The sequence below is a fragment of the Emys orbicularis genome, chromosome 8, assembly GCF_028017835.1.
Source record: "Emys orbicularis isolate rEmyOrb1 chromosome 8, rEmyOrb1.hap1, whole genome shotgun sequence".
Lineage (NCBI taxonomy): Eukaryota > Metazoa > Chordata > Testudines > Emydidae > Emys > Emys orbicularis.
Genome location: NC_088690.1, coordinates 113832454 through 113851713, shown reverse-complemented (window position 1 = coordinate 113851713; position 19260 = coordinate 113832454). Strand labels below are relative to the sequence as shown.

Below are 19260 nucleotides of genomic sequence, written 5' to 3'. Positions count from 1 at the left end.
GACCCATCAACTTGAGGCAATTTCTTGCTGTGGTGGTTGGGCAACATTGGAGACCGAGAATGATGTTGGACATGGCCTCGTTCAGCAGGAGGCCGAGCTCGAGGAAGGTCCGTCTGATGAAGACCACCTGAGCCTCCACCTGTGCCTTGGCACGGCCCTTGATTTTCTATGTGCCAACTCCCTCCGGTGCCGGGGCTTGGAGGTTTTGGCCTCCTGTCTTATTACTAGTGCCGGGGCGCTACGTACCGAGGATGACATGCTGGGCGCCGGGTCGGGGTCCGAATGTGGCCGCAGGGCTGCCTCCATCAGGAGCACTTTGAGTCTCTGCTCGCTGTCTTTAAGAGTCCTGGGACGGAATGCCCTGCATATACTGCACCGGTCTCTTTGGTGGCTCCCTCCGAGGCACCTTAAGCAGGAAGAGTGCGGGTCACTCTTCGGAATAAACTTCCCACAGTCCTTGCAGAGTTTAAACCCTGGGGACCCGGGCATGCCCCAGCGGGGCAACGAGTACGTTGGGGGGGAAAAAAACCCAACAACTATCTACAACTAACTCTAAATCTAAACTAAACTATATACAATGAAAAACGGGACACTGCCAAGCTTGCTGTAAGAGCGAGGGAAGTTCCAGCTAGCCGTCACCGGCGATAAGAAGGAACTGAGGGGGTGGAGGGTCGGCGGGCCCCTATATAGGGCGCCATGGAGGCCCCACTCCAGGGGGCGCCGAGGCTGACCCTACGGACGCTGCTAGGGGAAAATCTTCCGGCTGGCGTGCACGCGGTGCGCACACACCTGCTTGGAATGGACATGAACAATCACTCGAAGAACTACTGTGCAATTCCCATTCATGGTCAGTGGCAAAATGACTGCTGAGGGTGTCTGCTAGTGAGTTTTTCGGTTCCTGGGAGGTACACTACTGATAGGGTGATGTGGTTCTACATACACCAGTTCCATACAGGCTGACCACTTCTACACACAAGGGAACAGATCTCACACCTCCCTCTTTATTCATGTAGAATGTGTGTCACATTGTCTGCTTTGTGAGAACATGGAGAGACTGGATTAATGGTAAGAATGCCCTGCATGCTTCTCAGACTGCTTTGAATTCCCTAAAGTTTGTGAGGCCCCTGGTTTCCCGGGCCTTCCAAGTGCCATGGAGGCCCTACCAATTTCACAGCCATGAAAAAAAGTGTCACGGACCATGAAATAAGCCCTTTCCCATGAAATCTGATCTCCCCTTGCTCCTGGGAGTGCCCCAGCCAGGGGGCTCCTAGCTGCGAGTCCCTGCAGGGCTAGGGAGGGATAGGACTTGTCCTTCCCTTGCATGGCAGCTCTGGGCAGGGGAAATCAGACCCATTTTTGGGTACCTTTTGTGTTGAGAACCCCACAGTTACAACACCTTGAAATTTCAGATGTAAACAGCTGAAAAAGTGAAATTGACCCATTTAAAAACCCTCTGGCTGTGAAATTGACCAAAATGGACTGTGAATTTGGTGGGGTCCTATATATGGCTGTCCATTTGAGCCCCCTCACCATAACAAAGAGGCATCTGTGATTATTGTTCTGTTGGTGTGGAGGATAGGAAAGGAACAAATAGGCACACTTGTGCTGGATCCTTCCACCAGGTTAGAGTAGGTCCTTATCTTGACAGGGATGTCATTACAGTGTTCATGCTGTTTGAACAGTATACTGTTCAAAACCAAGCCTGCAGAGGTGGAGTCTGGCAAACACCATTATATAAGCATGACACCATGTAACCCAAGAGTACAAGGGACATCCAGACCGATGTTGAGGGTTATGCGAAATCTGATCTATCAGTCTGCCTAGGGCTTGGAATCTTGTCCATAGACATAATAAGGGCAAAGATTTATCTGCCTAAGGTCGCTCCTGTGACATCTATAATCTGGGTCAGAGTTAGAGTGGACTTCTCTATATTCAGAGACTCTCAGGGATGCTAGGAGATATAGCATCAATCTCATTGCTGCTTCAACTTCTGGACATGTCTTGCCTATGAGAAGCCAATCATCCTGATACAGGAAGGCAGTGAAACCATCCCAGGTGCGCAGTTGCTACAGAAACAAACACTTTCACAAAAACTGGGTGCAAGGCCAAATAGGAATACCCTGTATTGACAGTTGTGGCCCACTACAAAAATCTGAAGTATTTTCTGTAGCAAGGGTGAATATCAATGTGAAAATAAGCTCTCACTACAAAAGATGCTGTGAACCATGCATCTTTCTAGGGATGGCAAAATTGATGCCAATGTGACTATGTAGAACTTTATTTTGTGAATAAAGATAGAATAGTCACAAAATGAGGATGGGTCTGAACCCTCCTGTCTCTTTGGGGGACTAGAAAAAATTTGGAGTAAAACCTTCTTCCTTGTTTTTGAAGGGGTACTCACTCTATTGCTCCCTTTTGTAGGAGGAATTCTCTTTGTAAGAGAGGTCCCTGAAGAGGGACAGGAAATCTGATGGCATAACCAGAATGGAGGATATCCAACACCCATTTGTCCTCCATTTGCGGAAAACTGTGCTAGGAGTCCACCAAAGTGGATCTGGGAAGCTGGGTGAAGATGGTAAACTGGTTCACAGCTTTCAAGTGCCAATCAAAAGCATCTTTTGGTCAGGAGGTGAGATTGGGTGACTGCAGTAGAGGTGGATGGGGCAGTGTAACTGGACTTTTGTAACCTCTGCCATTTGCAAGGTGGCTCGTAAGAGAGTGTTGGTAGAAGAAGGGTTGCTGTAAAGGCCTCAGCTTATAATTTTGTTTATGGTGTTTCCTCTTCAGGGCTGGTGTATATATGTCCAGGGAATGGAGGGTTGCCCCGGAATCCTTTAGCAAATGTAAAGTTTCACCTGTCTTCTGATGGCTGCTTGGATGACTAGGGAGTTCAGGGCAGGGTGCGACAACAACTCTGCTCCTTTAACTAGGACAAAGTACTGCTTTTTCACCCTCTTATGAATAGGAGCGCAAGTGGCTGCTGTGTACTATGCAGTTCTTGCCAGTTCCAATATGACCTCATGATCGGGATTGCTATTCGGCTAGACCCTATAGTCTGTAGGATGGCCAAAAGCTTGTGTTGAGAGTCCTGGACCTCTTCTAAGGAGATGGGAGCTTTTCTGCTACTCTTCCAAGTAGCTCTTGGAACTCTTTATGGTCATCTGGAGGAGACAGTGAGACTGGTGCAATCACCTCATCAGGCAAGAAAGAAGAAATATCTGTCGATACCAGTGGTTTCAGTTCATCTTCCTCCTCCATAGGTTTAGAAGCTCCAGTTGATCCCTTGGGGGAGGGGCAGGGGGAGAGAGAGATGATTCCATGTGGGATCACAGACTGCGTGTGGTGCATACAGGTCCCAAAGCCCCCAGTAAGGCCATTGTGAAAGGTTAAAAGTAGGTTGCGGTGGTCCCTGAGGCACTGGGTACCATCTTTCTCACAACCGGGGAGGTCACCACTTTGATGGACAAGGCTGGAAGTAAGAGGTTCTCGAACCTCTACCCAGACTTAATTCTCTCAGTGGAAGGCGAAGAAGATTCCACAGAATATCTGACTCTCCAAAAGATAAAAAGGATGGGTTCAGTTCTATCAGCAGTACAGTCAGTACTGGTATTGGGAAGCTGCAGCTAGCGAATGGAATGGGAGATGAGCTTCTCAGGTGTCAATCTCCCCGGTGAGGGTCAGTCCCAACAACAGGGCAGATTGTGGGTGTGGAAGGATGAATCATAGAAGATTAGGGTTGGAAGAGACCTCAGGAGGTCATCTAGTCCAATCCCCTCTGGTGTGGTGTAGGATGTTGGAGCCTTAGAAGGCTTATTTTCATTGCCCCACACCACCAGAGTCAGTGTAAAAGTAGTTGGTGGGTCTCTCTGGGCTGTGGGAGTAGAACCTCTGACCGCATGTGTACTGTCAGTACTGACAGTTCATAGTCTTTTGGCTCTCAGTGCTTTGTTTTAGTCAGTACAGAGATTGGTGGTGATGACACTGGAGAAGTGCAGAAGGAGCCTTGCTCTTTTGGGCCTTTCGATCACAGTCAGAAGACTTAGGAGGACCCAAGTCCTTGTGTCCTGGACACAAAGACTCACCCAATGTAGGCAGGATTGGGGAGGGATCCCTTCTCTTAGAAGATCTAGGAGGGGATTTACTCTTATGTTTATGAGTGCCTAGCAATACCAACTCCTGATTCAGGCAGAGTTAGGAGGCTCCCTCCTCCATGTCTCAGGCCAATTTACCAGGGAGAGTGAGAGGAATCTCCTCAGCCTGGAACTGACAGGCCTCATGGCACACTCCATTAGGTGCCTTCAAAGCCAGAGTTCTTCAGCCGGATGAGTTTAGATGGGAAAGCAGCAGCACACATTTCACTTAGTGGAGATGTGAGCTTCTTTGACGAAAAATGGTCGTCACTGACCGAAAAGGAGCAGGGGCAGGAGGCACAATTCTTAAAGCCCAGGAGCCTAGGCATAAATCTAAGTCCCACTCCAAGAGGCCAGAGGATTCTCTGTAGTGAGTATTCTAACTAAGAGTATAAAGTTTTTAAATATTTACAGGAAAGAATGTTGAAGAGGATCAGTTCTAGACACCAGAGGATGCTGATTCAGGTCATGCAGTGGTAAGAAAGTACTGGAGAGGCATCAGTATGCACGGCCCCTTACACCCTCGATATGGAACACAAGGGGAGCAATTGCACAGATATGGACCAACTGACACTACTTGCCTAGTAATCTCCAGTCTCAGGTGCATGCATACCCACGGTGGAATACACAAGGACCAGCACTCAAATAACCTTCACTAAAGGTACTGTAGTAAGAGCACATTCCTCTCAGTGGAAAGTTTAAAAAAAAAAAAAGCTCGATATTTGGCCCCTTCTGCATGCACTGTCCCACAGAGACTCATTCAGAAAACACCAGCTGGAGCAGGGGGAAAAACAGCTGCTGCTAGATGGCAACCTGGATGTCAGCTGCCTGGTAGCAGTACAGGCCTGGGTTCTAGAGCCATGGGGCCTTACAGATACTTTGAAAACCAGTGTTCAAGATGCTGGCCAACCTTTAAAGGAACAAAATAGAAAGAATTAACATGGCCCCTAGAAGAAATTTCCCTATTTCACCAGAAGCCCTTCAGAAGTTATTAAAATTTAAAATTTGTAAAACCCTTTAATACAATAAAATTATTTGTAGCGATTAAAAACAGTAATAAATTTCTCACCATTATTTGTCTCTGCTATTTGCTTATGGGCTGCAAAAGTTGAATGAGAACCAGGTGGAGACAAGTTACATTCCTGGAATCCTCAAAACTATCAAAATTGTGGCCTTCTACAGCAAAATCATGCTATATAGGAGATTTCTCAGCTATTTCCCAAGGCTGAAAACATAATTCTCTGAATTGGCAGGACCTTCGGCTCCTGACAGCAAAACCATACCAGCATGAGGACAGGACCAGAACCCCAGAGAGGGAACAGCCAGGAACAGAAGGGCTATAATGATTAGGGGTATGGAACAGCTTCCGTATGAGGAGAAATTAATAAGACTGGGCCTTTTCAGCTTGGAAAAGAGACAACTAAGGGGAAATAGGATAGAGGTCTACAAAATCATGGAGAAAGTAAATAAGGAAGTGTTATTTACTTCTCATAACACAAGAACTAGGGGTCACCAAATTAAATCAATAGGCAGCAGATTTAAAACAAACAAAAGGAAGTATTTCTTCACACAACGCACAGTCAACCTGTGGAACTCTTTGCCAGAGGATGTTGTGAAAGCCAAGACTATAACATGGTTCAAAAAAGAACTAATAATAATAAATAATATTAATAATAATATATGGAGATATACCTCATAGAACTGGAAGGGACCCTGAAAGGTCATCGAGTCCAGCCCCCTGCCTTCACTAGCAGGACCAAGTACTGATTTTGCCCCAGATCCCTAAGTGGCCCCCTGAAGGACTGAACTCACAACCTTGGGTTTAGCAGGCCAATGCTCAAACCACTGAGCTATCCCTCCCTCCCCTCGATAAATTCATGGAGGATAGGTCCATCAATAGCTATTAGCCAGGATGGGCAGGGATGGTGTCCCTAGCCTCTGTTTGCCAGAAGCTGGGAATGGACGACAAGGAATAGATCACTTGATGATTTGGATCACTTGATGATTACCTGTTCATTTCCTCTGGGGCACCTGACAGTGGCCACTGTGGGAAGACAGGATACTGGTCTAGATGGACCTTTGGTCTGACCCAGTATGGCCGTTCTTATGTTCTATAAAGGACCTGCTTCCTGGAATGAAGGAGGAGGAGCCAGAAGCATCGGGATTTTCTCAGGGCAAGTGCCCTTGGCTAGGAGCAGAGACTGTTTGACCATTTTTTTTGAGGAGGAAAGACATAACAGAGAACAGGAGCATTCCTTAACGAATCCATTAGTAAGGATGGTGGCTGACAGAGTGCAGTGCCCGCCTTCCTCCTCATACTCCTCTGCCTCCAGCTGCTGCTGTGGAGTGTGTGCATCCTCCTCTAGAAACTTTTCCAATTGGACAATACTGGGGCTTCTGGAGTCCACAAACTGCAGTCTATCAGACCCTGAAACACCTCAGAGGACGTGTACCTGCATTTCCTCAAGAGACATTTACAACCAGTATCCATCCCTGTCTGAGGAGGAGAGGAAGGGGACAGGGCCAAAGGCAATAACCTGTGAGTAGTGTTCATTATGCACAACAGTTATTTTTACAAAATAGCTATGTTTAGCACAAAATATTACATCAACATTTTTCTAATAATTTTACTTCTGCAGGTTTCAGAGTAGCAGCCGTGTTAGTCTGTATCCTCAAAAATAACAGGAGTACTTGTGGCACCTTAGAGACTAACAAATTTATTAGAGCATTATTTATTAGAGCATTTATTAGAGCATTATTTATTACTTCTGCAGTTTTGTTAGTGGTTTATACATGTCCCTATTTACTGCTATTTAAATGTTTTCCTTTGACAAAAGAGAACCATCATCTACCTCTTAGTGTTAATAAAGTTTATAAATTTGTTTAAGTGTTTCCCCTCTCTCCTGTGTATGGCCACCTTCCTTTTTGTTTGAGTCCCACACATAAAAACAGTAAAGGATAGAAATGATGTCTCTCTCTGTTTGGGTTTTTTGCCTGCTTTGTCAAACACATATACATATATATGCACACGCACACACACCAAACGCACACAGGCAATCAGGCAGAGTCTGCCAGTTCTCTGTAATGAAACTACTCTGTCAGTGAGAAAGAAAGAAAGAAAGAATGCTAAAGGCAGAAGTGGTATTGAATATTTTGTCAGCGCTGTACTTTATGTAATATTTCAAAATGAACTTTGGTTAACCTTATGAATATGGGAGTTGTTATTGGGTATTCATCTTTTTTCAGAGGAAATATTAGAAAAACAAGGTACAGCTAAGTCAAAAATATTTATTCATCGGGAATTAAGGTAGTACCTACTAGTCACTTATGTGAGAAAAAAAAAACTTTGATAGCACTGGCATTCTGGAACAACCCTGAACATATATAAGCCTGGAAATTCAAAAAAGAGGTAGCTAACTTAGCTATCAACTCTTCCCTTTGTTGCACAAAATGTACAGAGGAGACAACTTTTAAAGGAATTTCCACAGACTGAAATTTTAATAGACCTTTCCAGGTATTTATTATAATTAGCCATAATGAAATCCAAACACACTCATCCACTATTATACTGCTATCAAGACTTCTTGCCTGAATTTCAGTGGTCCATTTTCCCATAGGTGCACATTCCTGTCACTGTCTCCATTTGAGACCAATTAGGTGATTCAGTTTTGGATCCCCGATTCGCTAGCCTTGTTAGCATGTCTAGTCTAGTAACTTATGTTTGAGTCAGTGTTCTCTACTCCCATGGATTTCATAGATCCTATTACACACAATAATCAAAACCGTTATAGTTTACCACTAAGACCTAACCAAAAATTGTCGGGCGGATCCCTGTATTTCCAAGCTTTGCTCCTTCAACTTGGTGTCCCTCCAATCCCAAATTGGGAGAGTGACTAACTTTCACTAGGAAGTTGTGATACTCTCTCCTGGTTAACCTTATGTTTCTAACAATACATTTTGTGGCCATTCTCCCCCCCTCCTCCCCTCATCACACACACATTACCAGCCTCCCTTAATTTTTGCATTATTGCCATTTTTCTTGTTTTACAAACCAGATTTATCGCTTTTTTTAAATTGTTCAAAAATGTTGCCAACCAGATTAGAATCCCTTTTCCCCATCACGCATTTCATACAGAGCTATACTTGCAAGCTCATGGTGATCAGCTTCCATCTTCTTCACTACTGGCTGCGACCTCTTTTGGTGCACAAACCTCCACAGGTCCTCTGCCAATTCAGGTGGAGTGTTAGTTAAGTCCAAAGCAGACCGTTAAGAGTTACAAAGGGATCTCACAAAACTAGGGTGACTGGGCAACAAAACGGCAGATGAAATTCAAGGCTGATAAATGCAAAGTAATCCCAACTATAGATGCCATCATCTGTAAATTAGCTTCAGAGCCGTAGCCGTGTTAGTCTAGATCAGCAAAAACAAGTAAAGGTGCCACAAGTACTCCTCATTGTTTTTGTAAATTAGCTGTTACCACTCAGGAGGAAGCTGCGTTAAAGATGATAAAAGGAACATGTCTGAACATGCAGGATCTTCAGGTTGGTAAACTTTCATTTCATACTTCTTTCTTAAGGACTGCCTGTCTTCCTTCTGGACTATTCTTGAATTCTCATGTTTGAGCAAAAAATATAGTTGTTACTCTATGGTACTATCATTTTTGATGCAGTTGTGATAAAAAATAAATAGCTGAAATAGGCAGATCTTCCTTTTACAATTTCACCTTTAAAGTAGTACTGAGTGTCAGTGAATGGAATGAGGAATACTAAATGAGCAGTATGGTAATAATAAACAAAATAAGTCAATGCAGTTATTTAAGAGAATCCATCCTCAACATACAGGATTCTGAAGACTAGCCACCTTCAAGATCACAATCATTTTCTATAGTTTCAGAGTTATCTGCCAATTATAGTGTTTCAGTCACAACACGTATGTCACATAGCCACGGTATATCACCTGTAGCAAAAAGAAAAAAAATCTCCATCATCCAGAAGCAACCATAGATAAGTCTGTGATAAGAACCAGCAGATTACAAAAAGAGGTAACTGATTACAAAATTGCCCAGTTTGTTTATGCAACAAACTCTCCTTTCTGTATGATTAAGAACCCACACTTCATTAACATGGTTCAGTCATTAAGACCAGGATACAGTCCACCCAACAGAGCAGATGTCACAGGCAAATTGCTGGATAAAGTGTATGAAAGAGAAATTGAGCAGTGTGCAAAAGGTCAAGAGGGTGAAATTGTTAACCTGAGTCTTGATGGGTGGAGCAATGTCCACAACGTGCTTGTGTGACAACAGAAGAAGAGAATGTCTTCCTTACAGAAACAACTGATGCATCAGGAAATGTGCACAAAGCAGAATACTTACAAGAAGTAGCAGTAAAAGCTATAACAAACTGTGGGGAAAAAATTCAAATGTCTAGCATGCAGCTTGGTCACAGACAATGCTGCAAATGTATCCAAGATGAGAAGAAATTTAGGAGAGTGAAGAGCATCCCAAGCTAACAACATACAGTTGCAGTGCTCATTTGATGCACCTCCTAGCCAAAGACTTCAGTGTTCCAGAAATAAAGGCTAGTGTTCTTGAAATTGCAAAATACTTCCGTAACAACCACTTTGCAGCAGCTGCTCTGAAAAAAAGTGGGCGGAACCAAGCTAACTTTCCCACAAGAAGTGCGATGGAACTCAGTAGTGCACTGTTTTGAGCACTATATCAAGAAGTGGCCTAATCTGATGACAGTTTGTGAACAAAATCGTGAAAAAATAGATGGCACTGTCAGAGCCAAAGTTCTCGACATTGGGCTTAAGAGAAATGTTGAACACATGCTGAGTACCCGGAAGCCTATTTCTGCAGTCCTGAACAAAATGCAGGGAAATCATTTTTTTAATACTTGTAATTTAACTCTGTCATTGCATATTTCTCTTTTTAAGATCTCACTCAGTTACTTCCAAATTTCAACAGCGTCAGCAATAAAACAGCTAATGGAACAAGCACTATCTCCAGCTCATTTTCTTGCAAATAGTCTCAATACTCGGTACCAGGGTCAAACCTTAACTGCTGAAGAAGAGGAGTTGGCTATGACATGGACATCCAGCAATCATTCCTCCATAATGCAAACTATAATAAACTTCAGAGCCAAGGGTGAACCATTCAAGAAATATATGTTTGCTGATGATGTTTTAAAGTAAGTCACACCAGTGAACTGGAGGAAGTCAGTTAAACACTTGGATTCAGAGACTGTTGAAGTGATAATCTCACTTTTAACAGCAGTAGCTTCTTCTGCTGGTGTAGAAGGTCCAAAGGAAGAAAATATTCTAATTCATTCCAAATTGAGAAATTGTTTGGGACCTGGAAAAGCAGGAAAGCTTGTTTTTCTTTTCCAGATTATGAACAAACAGGAAAATGAAGGTGAAGACAACTGAGTTAGCTGCAGAAGCCAATAGTTTAAGATCCTCATGTTGACCTGGCTGACAGTCAATTTGTTGTTTTTTTTTTAAACAAATATTTCATTTAACTATTTTAGTTAAAAACAATTTTAACAAAAACAAACCTGATTTTAAAAAACTTGAATGTTTAACTAAATTCAAAAATTCATATGCTTGTTTTGTTAAAATACTATATGTTTGCTGTTGAAGGAAAAAATCCAGACTACATAACATTGTTGTTTTAGTTAAATAAAACAATTTAAATGTCTGTCTGGTGATGTTCTCCTCCTCCTAAAGCATGGCAAGAAAATCCTCCAAATATTAATGATTAACCTGTTGCATTGGAGCTATTTATGAAGTCATTGAAGCAGACAGTTCACCTCCCAATTACCTTTGGTAAATGAAATAACCAAGCAATCATTCATTTTCTGATATAGCTGTAAAACTAATCTGAAAAGTTTTCAAAATAAATCATTTAAAAAATGTATAGTGTGTACCTTCTAAAAATGAAACCTACATCTCTGAGTTGTGAAGAATATGTATTAAGGTTATAACAACCAACAAGAATGCACTTTTATGTAGAAATCCATGATTAAATTGAGTCTTCCTGACTAGTGATTTAAATCAATTTGATTTAAGTAAAATCCACCCTCATACCTTGCATGTGCTTTTGTTTTGGGAAGTGACACGTGCCTGTGTTTTGGGTGGAGGCTTGCTATTATTTCAGCTTTTTGGTTCCATAAAGGAACTTAATGGCTCTCTTACCATTATCTTAATGGAAGGGGAAGGGTTATGCTCACCCCAGAACAATATATTAAATAATTTTCTAATGTTAATTTTTCATATTAATTTCTATAGTTGCCACCATGATGGTTTCATGATCACTATAAATAAATGGTGTATGCAATCCGGTCAAGCGACAAAGACCTCCAGGAGGTTGCGTCATTTTGCACTCCTCAACAATGTGTCATGGTTTGTGGCTGCCCACATTGACATAGTGGACTGCCTCTAAAATGCCACTGAAATTCTGCTTCAGCACAAATTCCATGTTCAGTACGAAATCGGTTAAGAAGGCTCCATCACATTTGCAGTAAATCAAACCCAGGTTGATGTTGAGTGGGGTCTGACACAAGAGTTATTTGTCACTTTCTCTGCAGACTCTAAAGCTCGCCACGTGTCCTCTATTGTCAACCTCTCACCCAGTAAACTTAGCCACAATGGGCAATGTGAGGACAGATGACCATGTGGTGGATTAAACAAGTCTTTAATTAACAGTAGATATGGCACATCATACAATTTTGTCACAAGCTTAGCTACGCTTTCCTCTCTGCAAGCACTGGGCAGAGCAACAGAGAACCAGTAACCATGGTAGAGGAGTATATTTAAGTGTGCCTGAAATAATACACATGGTGGAATTAATCTGTACGTCGATCATTTTTGTGCAAGATGAGTGAGCCCATACTGGAGGGCAATATTCTGCCACTGAATAACAGAGTGCCCAGGTTGAAGAGCATAACATTTAGGGGCTGGCGCCCCATGTTGTTCAGCCACTGAGAAGGAAGATGTCCATAAGACAATCTTGTTATTAAGATGTGGCCCACACGCTGAAAAAGCATGCCTTGGATTTTTTTAAAGAATATTTGTAATGCTGATGGCCATTATGAATTTTCATGTGCGAGAGCTGGTATGGACATTTTCATGTTGATGGGCTGTTAAATTTGAGTTAAACAACCACAGCAGAGCCACAGATTGACTTGGAGAAACTTTTATTATGTATTGCTGTTGCTTACAGCCAGACATTATTAAGCACTCTTGGCACTAGCCCTTCCAATGCCCTGGACTAAGTATTTATTGTTCAATTTATCTAAGTTAGACACCTCTCCAACAGCAAAAAGTGAAATAAATTCCTCAATATGGCCAGCTCAGCAAAAATACATTTGGAATTTCTAGGTCAAGCAGTTTGAGACGGAAGCTGTTAGTAAATTAGCAGATTTTCCAGAAGTGAGAAGAGCTCTTAGGGAACCTGCAAATCTCTGAAACACCTTGTCCATTTTCCCCCAAACTTCACAGAAAAACTATCCTTGAGAGAGACCCTGCAAACTAGTTTTCAGGAAAAATGGTTAAACTTTAGCAAGGTCAGAGGACAGTGGAAAAAGTTAGCTTTATAACGGAAAGGGAGTTTAAACTGTAACTATGTATAAGTTAGTGTGCGCGCGACCAGGCTTCATTCTTGTGTCACCACAAGCCTGGGCAAGAGAAACCAAACTCCAAAACAGAGCTTGATGGAACCTTTTCTCAAGAACAATGTGCGACCAACGACCACAGTAGACAACCCAACCATTACAGTGTCCCTAGCTGTGACAGTTCCTATTATGCTGCTATCCGGGGCTCTGGAATAAATAAGTGCTAGTGAGAAAGCAATCATGCAAGATTTGGTGATGGAGGAAAACAGGATGAGAGCTGCAACACCTACAGAGCTCTTGAGCAGGCTGATACCAAGGGCTACGATTTCACAAAAGTTCCTACTCCCCAGACTGCTAGCAGGCAGGGAAGCAGGTTGCCCAACAAAACAAAAATCAAACAAATGCTACACAATTACACCACCAGATGCTGCACCATGATAGTAGTAGCTAACCAGGATACTTGGTGAAAATCTTCCCCCATGTAGTGATTCTGAGATTTGGAAAGCTCAATGGTAAAACCTTGCACCAAGATGATGTTAAAATAGGGATGCAAGCATTAACTCAATATTGTATAAAACCTGTATAAAAGTAAGATTGGGATGAGCTGAGAGCAGCATCACTTAAAGAGGTCACATCCTCCTCACCAGGAAAAAAAAAAAAAAAGCTGTTAGAATCTCAGCCCTCCAAAAACTCTGAAGAACAATGACAGATACAGTAACAAAACTATCCTTCCATAAATTGGTCAGAGGGAACAGCCCTGAAACTCTTCCCCTCTTAAAAAGTATTCCCAGCAAAGGCTGGGTTCCTCCTTTTGGGAGATGTGCCTGTAGAGCAGATAATGCACTATAGCAATCTTTCCTTAAGAGTTAGTTTACAATTAAAGCAACTTGAAACAGTCAAAGAACTTGTATATTAACATATTGGGCCCAGTGCTCACACAGCCCAGAACCTCACTTAAAATCATGTCTTCTGCATTTGCTTTATGTTTATCCTGAAATGCAAATGCCTCGCACCTGTTCTAGATGCCCAATGACTGTATTCAAGTGGGAAAATCAGGTCATTCCACTTGTTATTTATCTTCCAAGTGTCCAGACATGCCTGGAAACTTGAAACAAAAACACACACCACACCACACACCACACAATGCATCTACCCCAAAGGGCACACAATCCAAAAATTGACACGAGCAGTCAGCATCAAAAGGGGGAGGAGGAATCAGTAAGACTTGGACACATTAGCAAATAAAAAGGGATGCTAACCATTTAAGTTTCATAGATTCTATGGCCAGAAGTGACCATTGTGATCATCTAGTCTGACCTCCTGCATAGCACAGGCCATAGAACTTCCGCAAAATAATTCTTAAAACTCTTCGAAAAACATCCAATCTTGATTTAAATATAGTCAAACCATGACCATTGTTAATTGTTCCAATGGTTAATTACTCTCACCATTAAAAATTTACACTGTATTTCCAGTCTGAATTCGTCTAGGTTCAACTTTCAGCCTTTGGATCGTGTTATACCTTTCTCTGCTAGACTGAAGAGCCCATTATTAAATAGTTGTTCTCTGGTTAAGTACTTACAGACTGTAATCAAGTCACCCCTTCACCTTTCTTAATCTAAACAGATTGAGCTCCTTGAGTCTATCACTGTAAGACATCTTTTCTAATTCTCTGATCATTCTTGTGGCTCTCCACTGAACCCTCACCAATTTATCAACATCCTTCTTGAATTGTGGGCACCAGATCTGCACACAGTATTGCAATAGTGGTTACACCAGTACCAAATACAGAGTTAAAATAACCTCTCTACTCCTATTTGAGATTCCCCTATTTATGCACCCTAGGGTCAATATTAGATGAAAATGAACTCCCAGTATGATGGTGTGGGCAAATGGACTGATTCTCCACGATGACCCTCAAATCTTTTTCAGAGTCTCAGTTTCCCAGAACAGAGCCTCCGGAATGCAAGTATGGCCTACATTCTTTGTTCCTAAATGTATACTAACATCCCTCACACTGTTTATAGGTGATATGACAGAAGAAATTCCCTGCCATCAAAGACTATGGCAAGGGAGGTAGCTTGAACAGGTTCAAGAAGGATGTTCCACAGACAGCTTGGAAGAAGATAAATACTTATGAGAGGAGAGTAAAGGGTTATCAAGCCTGACATCACTGGCAAAGGGGCAGGGGCAAGAAGAAAAATAAAGGGAGAAAAAGTTGGATGTACACAGGTGCTATGATGTAGAGCACTGAAGGCAAAGATACTTGTCCTCAGATTTTGGTTTGATTTTTCACCTTATGGGCTGAGTTACCAAAGGCCTTCCAAAATGTGCTCCCAGTACCTGTGGACAAAAATTGGTCAAATGCAAACATTAGAGATGCTTTTTGGGAGAAGCATGCCTAAAAATTCACTCAACTCTGTTAGGGTGAACTTCAGAAGACAACACACAAAAGAAAGTACATAAAGGTATTGTATGGTGTATGAATTCCTCCTGCTGAAAGCAGAATAAGTCTCTGGTATTGCAGAATTAGAAACAATTCTGTTTCCCCAGATTGGGTCTAAAGCTTCCAAATGATGCTGCCTATGCTAATAAACAAACCTGAATACCTTTCTAGCAAAAACATCTATCATGTATTTAACAAGGTTTTATGCACCCAGACACTAGAGACGCAACCCACAAAGGTATTTAGGCACTTAAGTCCCAGTTTTGGCTCCACTGCAATCCACTAAACTCACACTGAACCTCATAGGCACCTAAACTGACTCAATGCCTAAGATTTCAGGGTAAAAGTTACCTCAATGGCTAAGTTTTTGCCTCGGAGCATGCGCAATGCCTTACTCTAGGCATCTGGACACCTATCTCCCACTTAAGTCCCAGAGCAAATCATGAACCAAAGGAAGACAGGTGTTTGGCTGCCTAACCTGCACACAGGGCCCGATCTGATAGGCAACCTCTAAGCATGCCTAACAGATTGGGTCCCATTCGAAAGCCGCCCAGAGGAAATGATAATGGTGGTAGAAGTTGCTCACCTTAATACTTTCAGCTCAGTCCTTAGAGCACTTGCCTAGGTCACCCAGGTTTAATTCCCTCCTTCTATGCCAGAGAGGAAGAAGAGAAACCCTTGTTCAAATCACTTCTTCCCCTCTGGCGGGGGGGGGGGGGGGGGGAAGAGAATTGAATTTGGGTCTCCCACATCCCAGGCATGTACTCTAACCACTGGGGTAAAAGTTATATAGTTGGCACCACCAGCTCCCTCCCCATGTGTGGAGAAAGGCAAATGCTTAATTCACTCCTGCAAGAAAAGCATTAAGCGCCTAACCCACTTGACTCCATATGGCAGATTCCTTCCCATTCATGGATCAGCAAAAATAGCTAGGTGCCTCCCTGCAACCTGGACTTAGGCACCTATCTCTGAGGGATGGGAAAGGCTTAGCGCACACCCTGCTCCTTGGCACCTCCAACTGGCTAGCTTACATGGCTCCCTGCCTAGCATGATAGTTTTTATGGATTGTGTTCTTGGACACCTAACTCTTCCCACAAATTGTACAGAATGCCTAAGAGCCTAACTCAGCTTTGTGGATCGTGGTATTGTTCCTGTGATTTTCTAGGGACCTTGATGCTCAGTATTGCAATGTCTAAATCCATAGACACCCCCCCCCACACTCTAGCAGATAATCAGAAACCTCCCATTTCTATTTCAGAATTAATTTCTCACAAATATTGCAGTTGTAGATTTTACAGGTACCTTATTAGCCAAACTCCTCCACCCAATAGACACTTCTTTACCCAAATGAAATGACTAAACCATTGGAATCACTCCTATATTCAGCCACCCCATCCCACTGTGGTCAGACTCCTCACACCTACAGACATATATGTAGAGAGTGAGTGGGGAACTTCAATGCAAGTGTCTTAAGTCAATGCAGTGTGGTTACACAATACACTATTTTCAAGTGGCCAGATTGTATTTCAAAGTTAAGATGTTAAGTGACTTTTAAGGCTACATATGATCTTTGGAAAACAGTAGCAGCAATGAAATTCCTTTCAGCTCTGCAGAGCCTCATTGTAAGTAAGGCTGATTTAGAAAAAAAGCTTGTTTATCTAATCCACATAGAAACAGTTTGGGTTAAGCCTTCCCAGATATTTCTGCCAGACCCAAATCCTGCAGAACTGAGCTAGTGCCTAACTACAGTGAAAGTGAAACATAAGCTATAAACAAACTAAGAGAGTCTGATACACGAAACTACCGCAATGTTCCCAGCAACACTGGACGGGGTAGGCGCAAATGCCCCTAACAAGGCGCTGCGTGAAACACCCCAGGCCGTTAACGAGGCAGGAGTACGAAGCAACATGGGTGAGGCGGGGGTCGTTTGAACAGCATGAGGCACCACCCAGCGCCGCGGGAAGAACGGCCCCAGCCCACAAGGGGAGGGGGACAAAACGCCCCGACTGTTCCGTTCCCCCCAGCACCGCATAGGCCCGGGGGGAGGAGGAGAGGAGACCAGGCCCCGCCGGGATCCCCCTGCCGGCGCCGCCCCGCTCGCCTAAGCCCTCCCGTCTAGGCCCCGGGCTTCCCCAAAGCTTCCCCCGCAGGGTCTCACCGCCAGGTCCTGGGGCACCGCTCCGCTCATGGCCCGCACGGTGCCGCTCCGCCAAGCCCGAGAGGGCAGGGCAGGCCCCGGCTCCAGCCCCACCGCTTCACCCTCGCCGGGACTGGCCGTCAGGAGCAGCAGGAGCCGCTTCCCCACCGGGGAAGCCGCCGCATCCGCCATCCCCGCCGGGTAGGAGCCTCCGGAGCCGCCCCAACGGTCGCCGCCGCCCCGAGACACCGAGCGAGCGGCCGCCCCGCGCTGGGCCTCTGAGTGCGAGCACGGCCCGCCCCGATCCCGGCATACACCGCGCTAGCACTAGCTCCCCCTTCCACCTCTGATCCCAGCATGCCCCGCATTAGCCAGATCCGCTCCCGGCATGCACCTCACTAGCCTCACTTCCCTCCAAATCCCGGCATGCACTGCGGCGTCCTTTCCTTCTGACTGGCAGTCTGAGCCTTTGACCGTTCGATTTGCGCAGCCTGCCCTGATCCCAGCTTGCCTCGCGCCGCTGCATGGACCCACAGGACAGACCTGGGCAGCGCAGGGGGTGGGAAAAGAACTAGATAAATTCCTGGAGGACAGGTCCATCAATGGCTATTAGCCAGGATGGGCAGGGATGGGGTCCCTAGCCTCTGTTTGCCAGCAGTTGGGAATGGGCGACAGGGGATGGATGACTTGATGGATGTCCTGTTCTGTTCATTCCCTCTGGGGCACCTGGCATTGGCCATTGTCAGAAGACAGGATACTGGTCTAGATGGACCTTTGGCCTGACCCAGTATGGCCATTCTTATGGAAGCTCCTGCTGAGGCTTGGCTCACGCCTCTAAGTGCTGGTCTACACTGGGGGGGGGGGATCGATCTAAGATACGCAACTTCAGCTACTCGAATAGCGTAGCTTAAGTCGAAGTATCTAAGATCAAATTACCTAGGGTCCACACCGCGCAGGATCGACGGCCGCAGCTCCCCCGTCGACAGCGCTACCACCGCTCGCTCTGGTGGAGTTCCGGAGTTGACGGTGAGCACGTTCGGGGATCGAGATATTGCGTCTTAACAAGACGCGATATATCGATCCCGGATAAATCGATTGCTACCCGCCGATACGGCGGGTAGTGAAGACGTACCATGAGGGACATGGCTTTGGGCGGCTCCTACTGTTCAGAGTTTTCTGTCAGGCAAAGCAGTGAGGGCCGGGAAGTGCAGCCTTCATCCCAAAGTTCTGACAGGCAACCTGGGGCCTGGTCTGTTTGGCTGGCACAGAGCTTACACGCCCTAAGTGTGCTGGCAAAAGCCTTAGTGTAGACGTAGTTATATCATCAAAAAAGTTGTTCTGGTGGTATCGCATACTTTGTTCTATGAACTACGGTAAGCAAAATAAGTCTTGCTAGTCTAAGGTGCATCTCCACTAGGAACATTTGCTGTATGGTATAGTTTTACTGCCAAACCCTTTCTAGTGTACACAAGGCCTAGGCTACGGCACCGAAACAACTGTGGTGGCATTGATGGGTGATGTCCCCGGGGATATGAACAGATGACAAACATTTCTTTATGCTAGTTCCGTCAGCAGCAAACACCGGGAGTTGCCAACTGTTGCAATTTTATCACAAGTCTTGCAGTTTTAGATGCGTTTGTTATGATTGCCAATTTCTACCACCCATACTTACAATTTTTGGCCTTAATCAAAATGTCCATTTTCCCCATCACTTCAACAGAATTGAAATTACAGGCTGACCTCAGTAAAGATTGGCCACAAAAAAGGCCACCATTTTTTTCTAATCTTTTTATGTTATACGGGAAAGTGAAGCCATCACTACCCATTGCTTCCAATGAAACTGGAGACTGGCTGCCAACTTCCTTGAGAGTTCCATGGTCAAGAAATTGTAAAAATGGGAATGTGGGGTGTATGCAAGGGAACGTACAAGGCAA

At 44.3% G+C, this 19260-nt stretch overlaps 1 protein-coding gene across 1 annotated transcript in view; it reads right to left on the bottom strand.

Moving 5' to 3' along the window:
* The window catches only part of KDM3B (lysine demethylase 3B), a 120497-nt gene extending 102979 nt beyond the window's left edge, over positions 1 to 17518 (bottom strand). The window contains exon 1 of the mRNA XM_065409234.1: positions 17348 to 17518. Coding sequence (XP_065265306.1) covers positions 17348 to 17518 — 171 coding nt within the window. The remainder of the gene's footprint in view (positions 1 to 17347) is intronic.
* Between the last annotated feature and the right edge of the window lie 1742 nt (positions 17519 to 19260).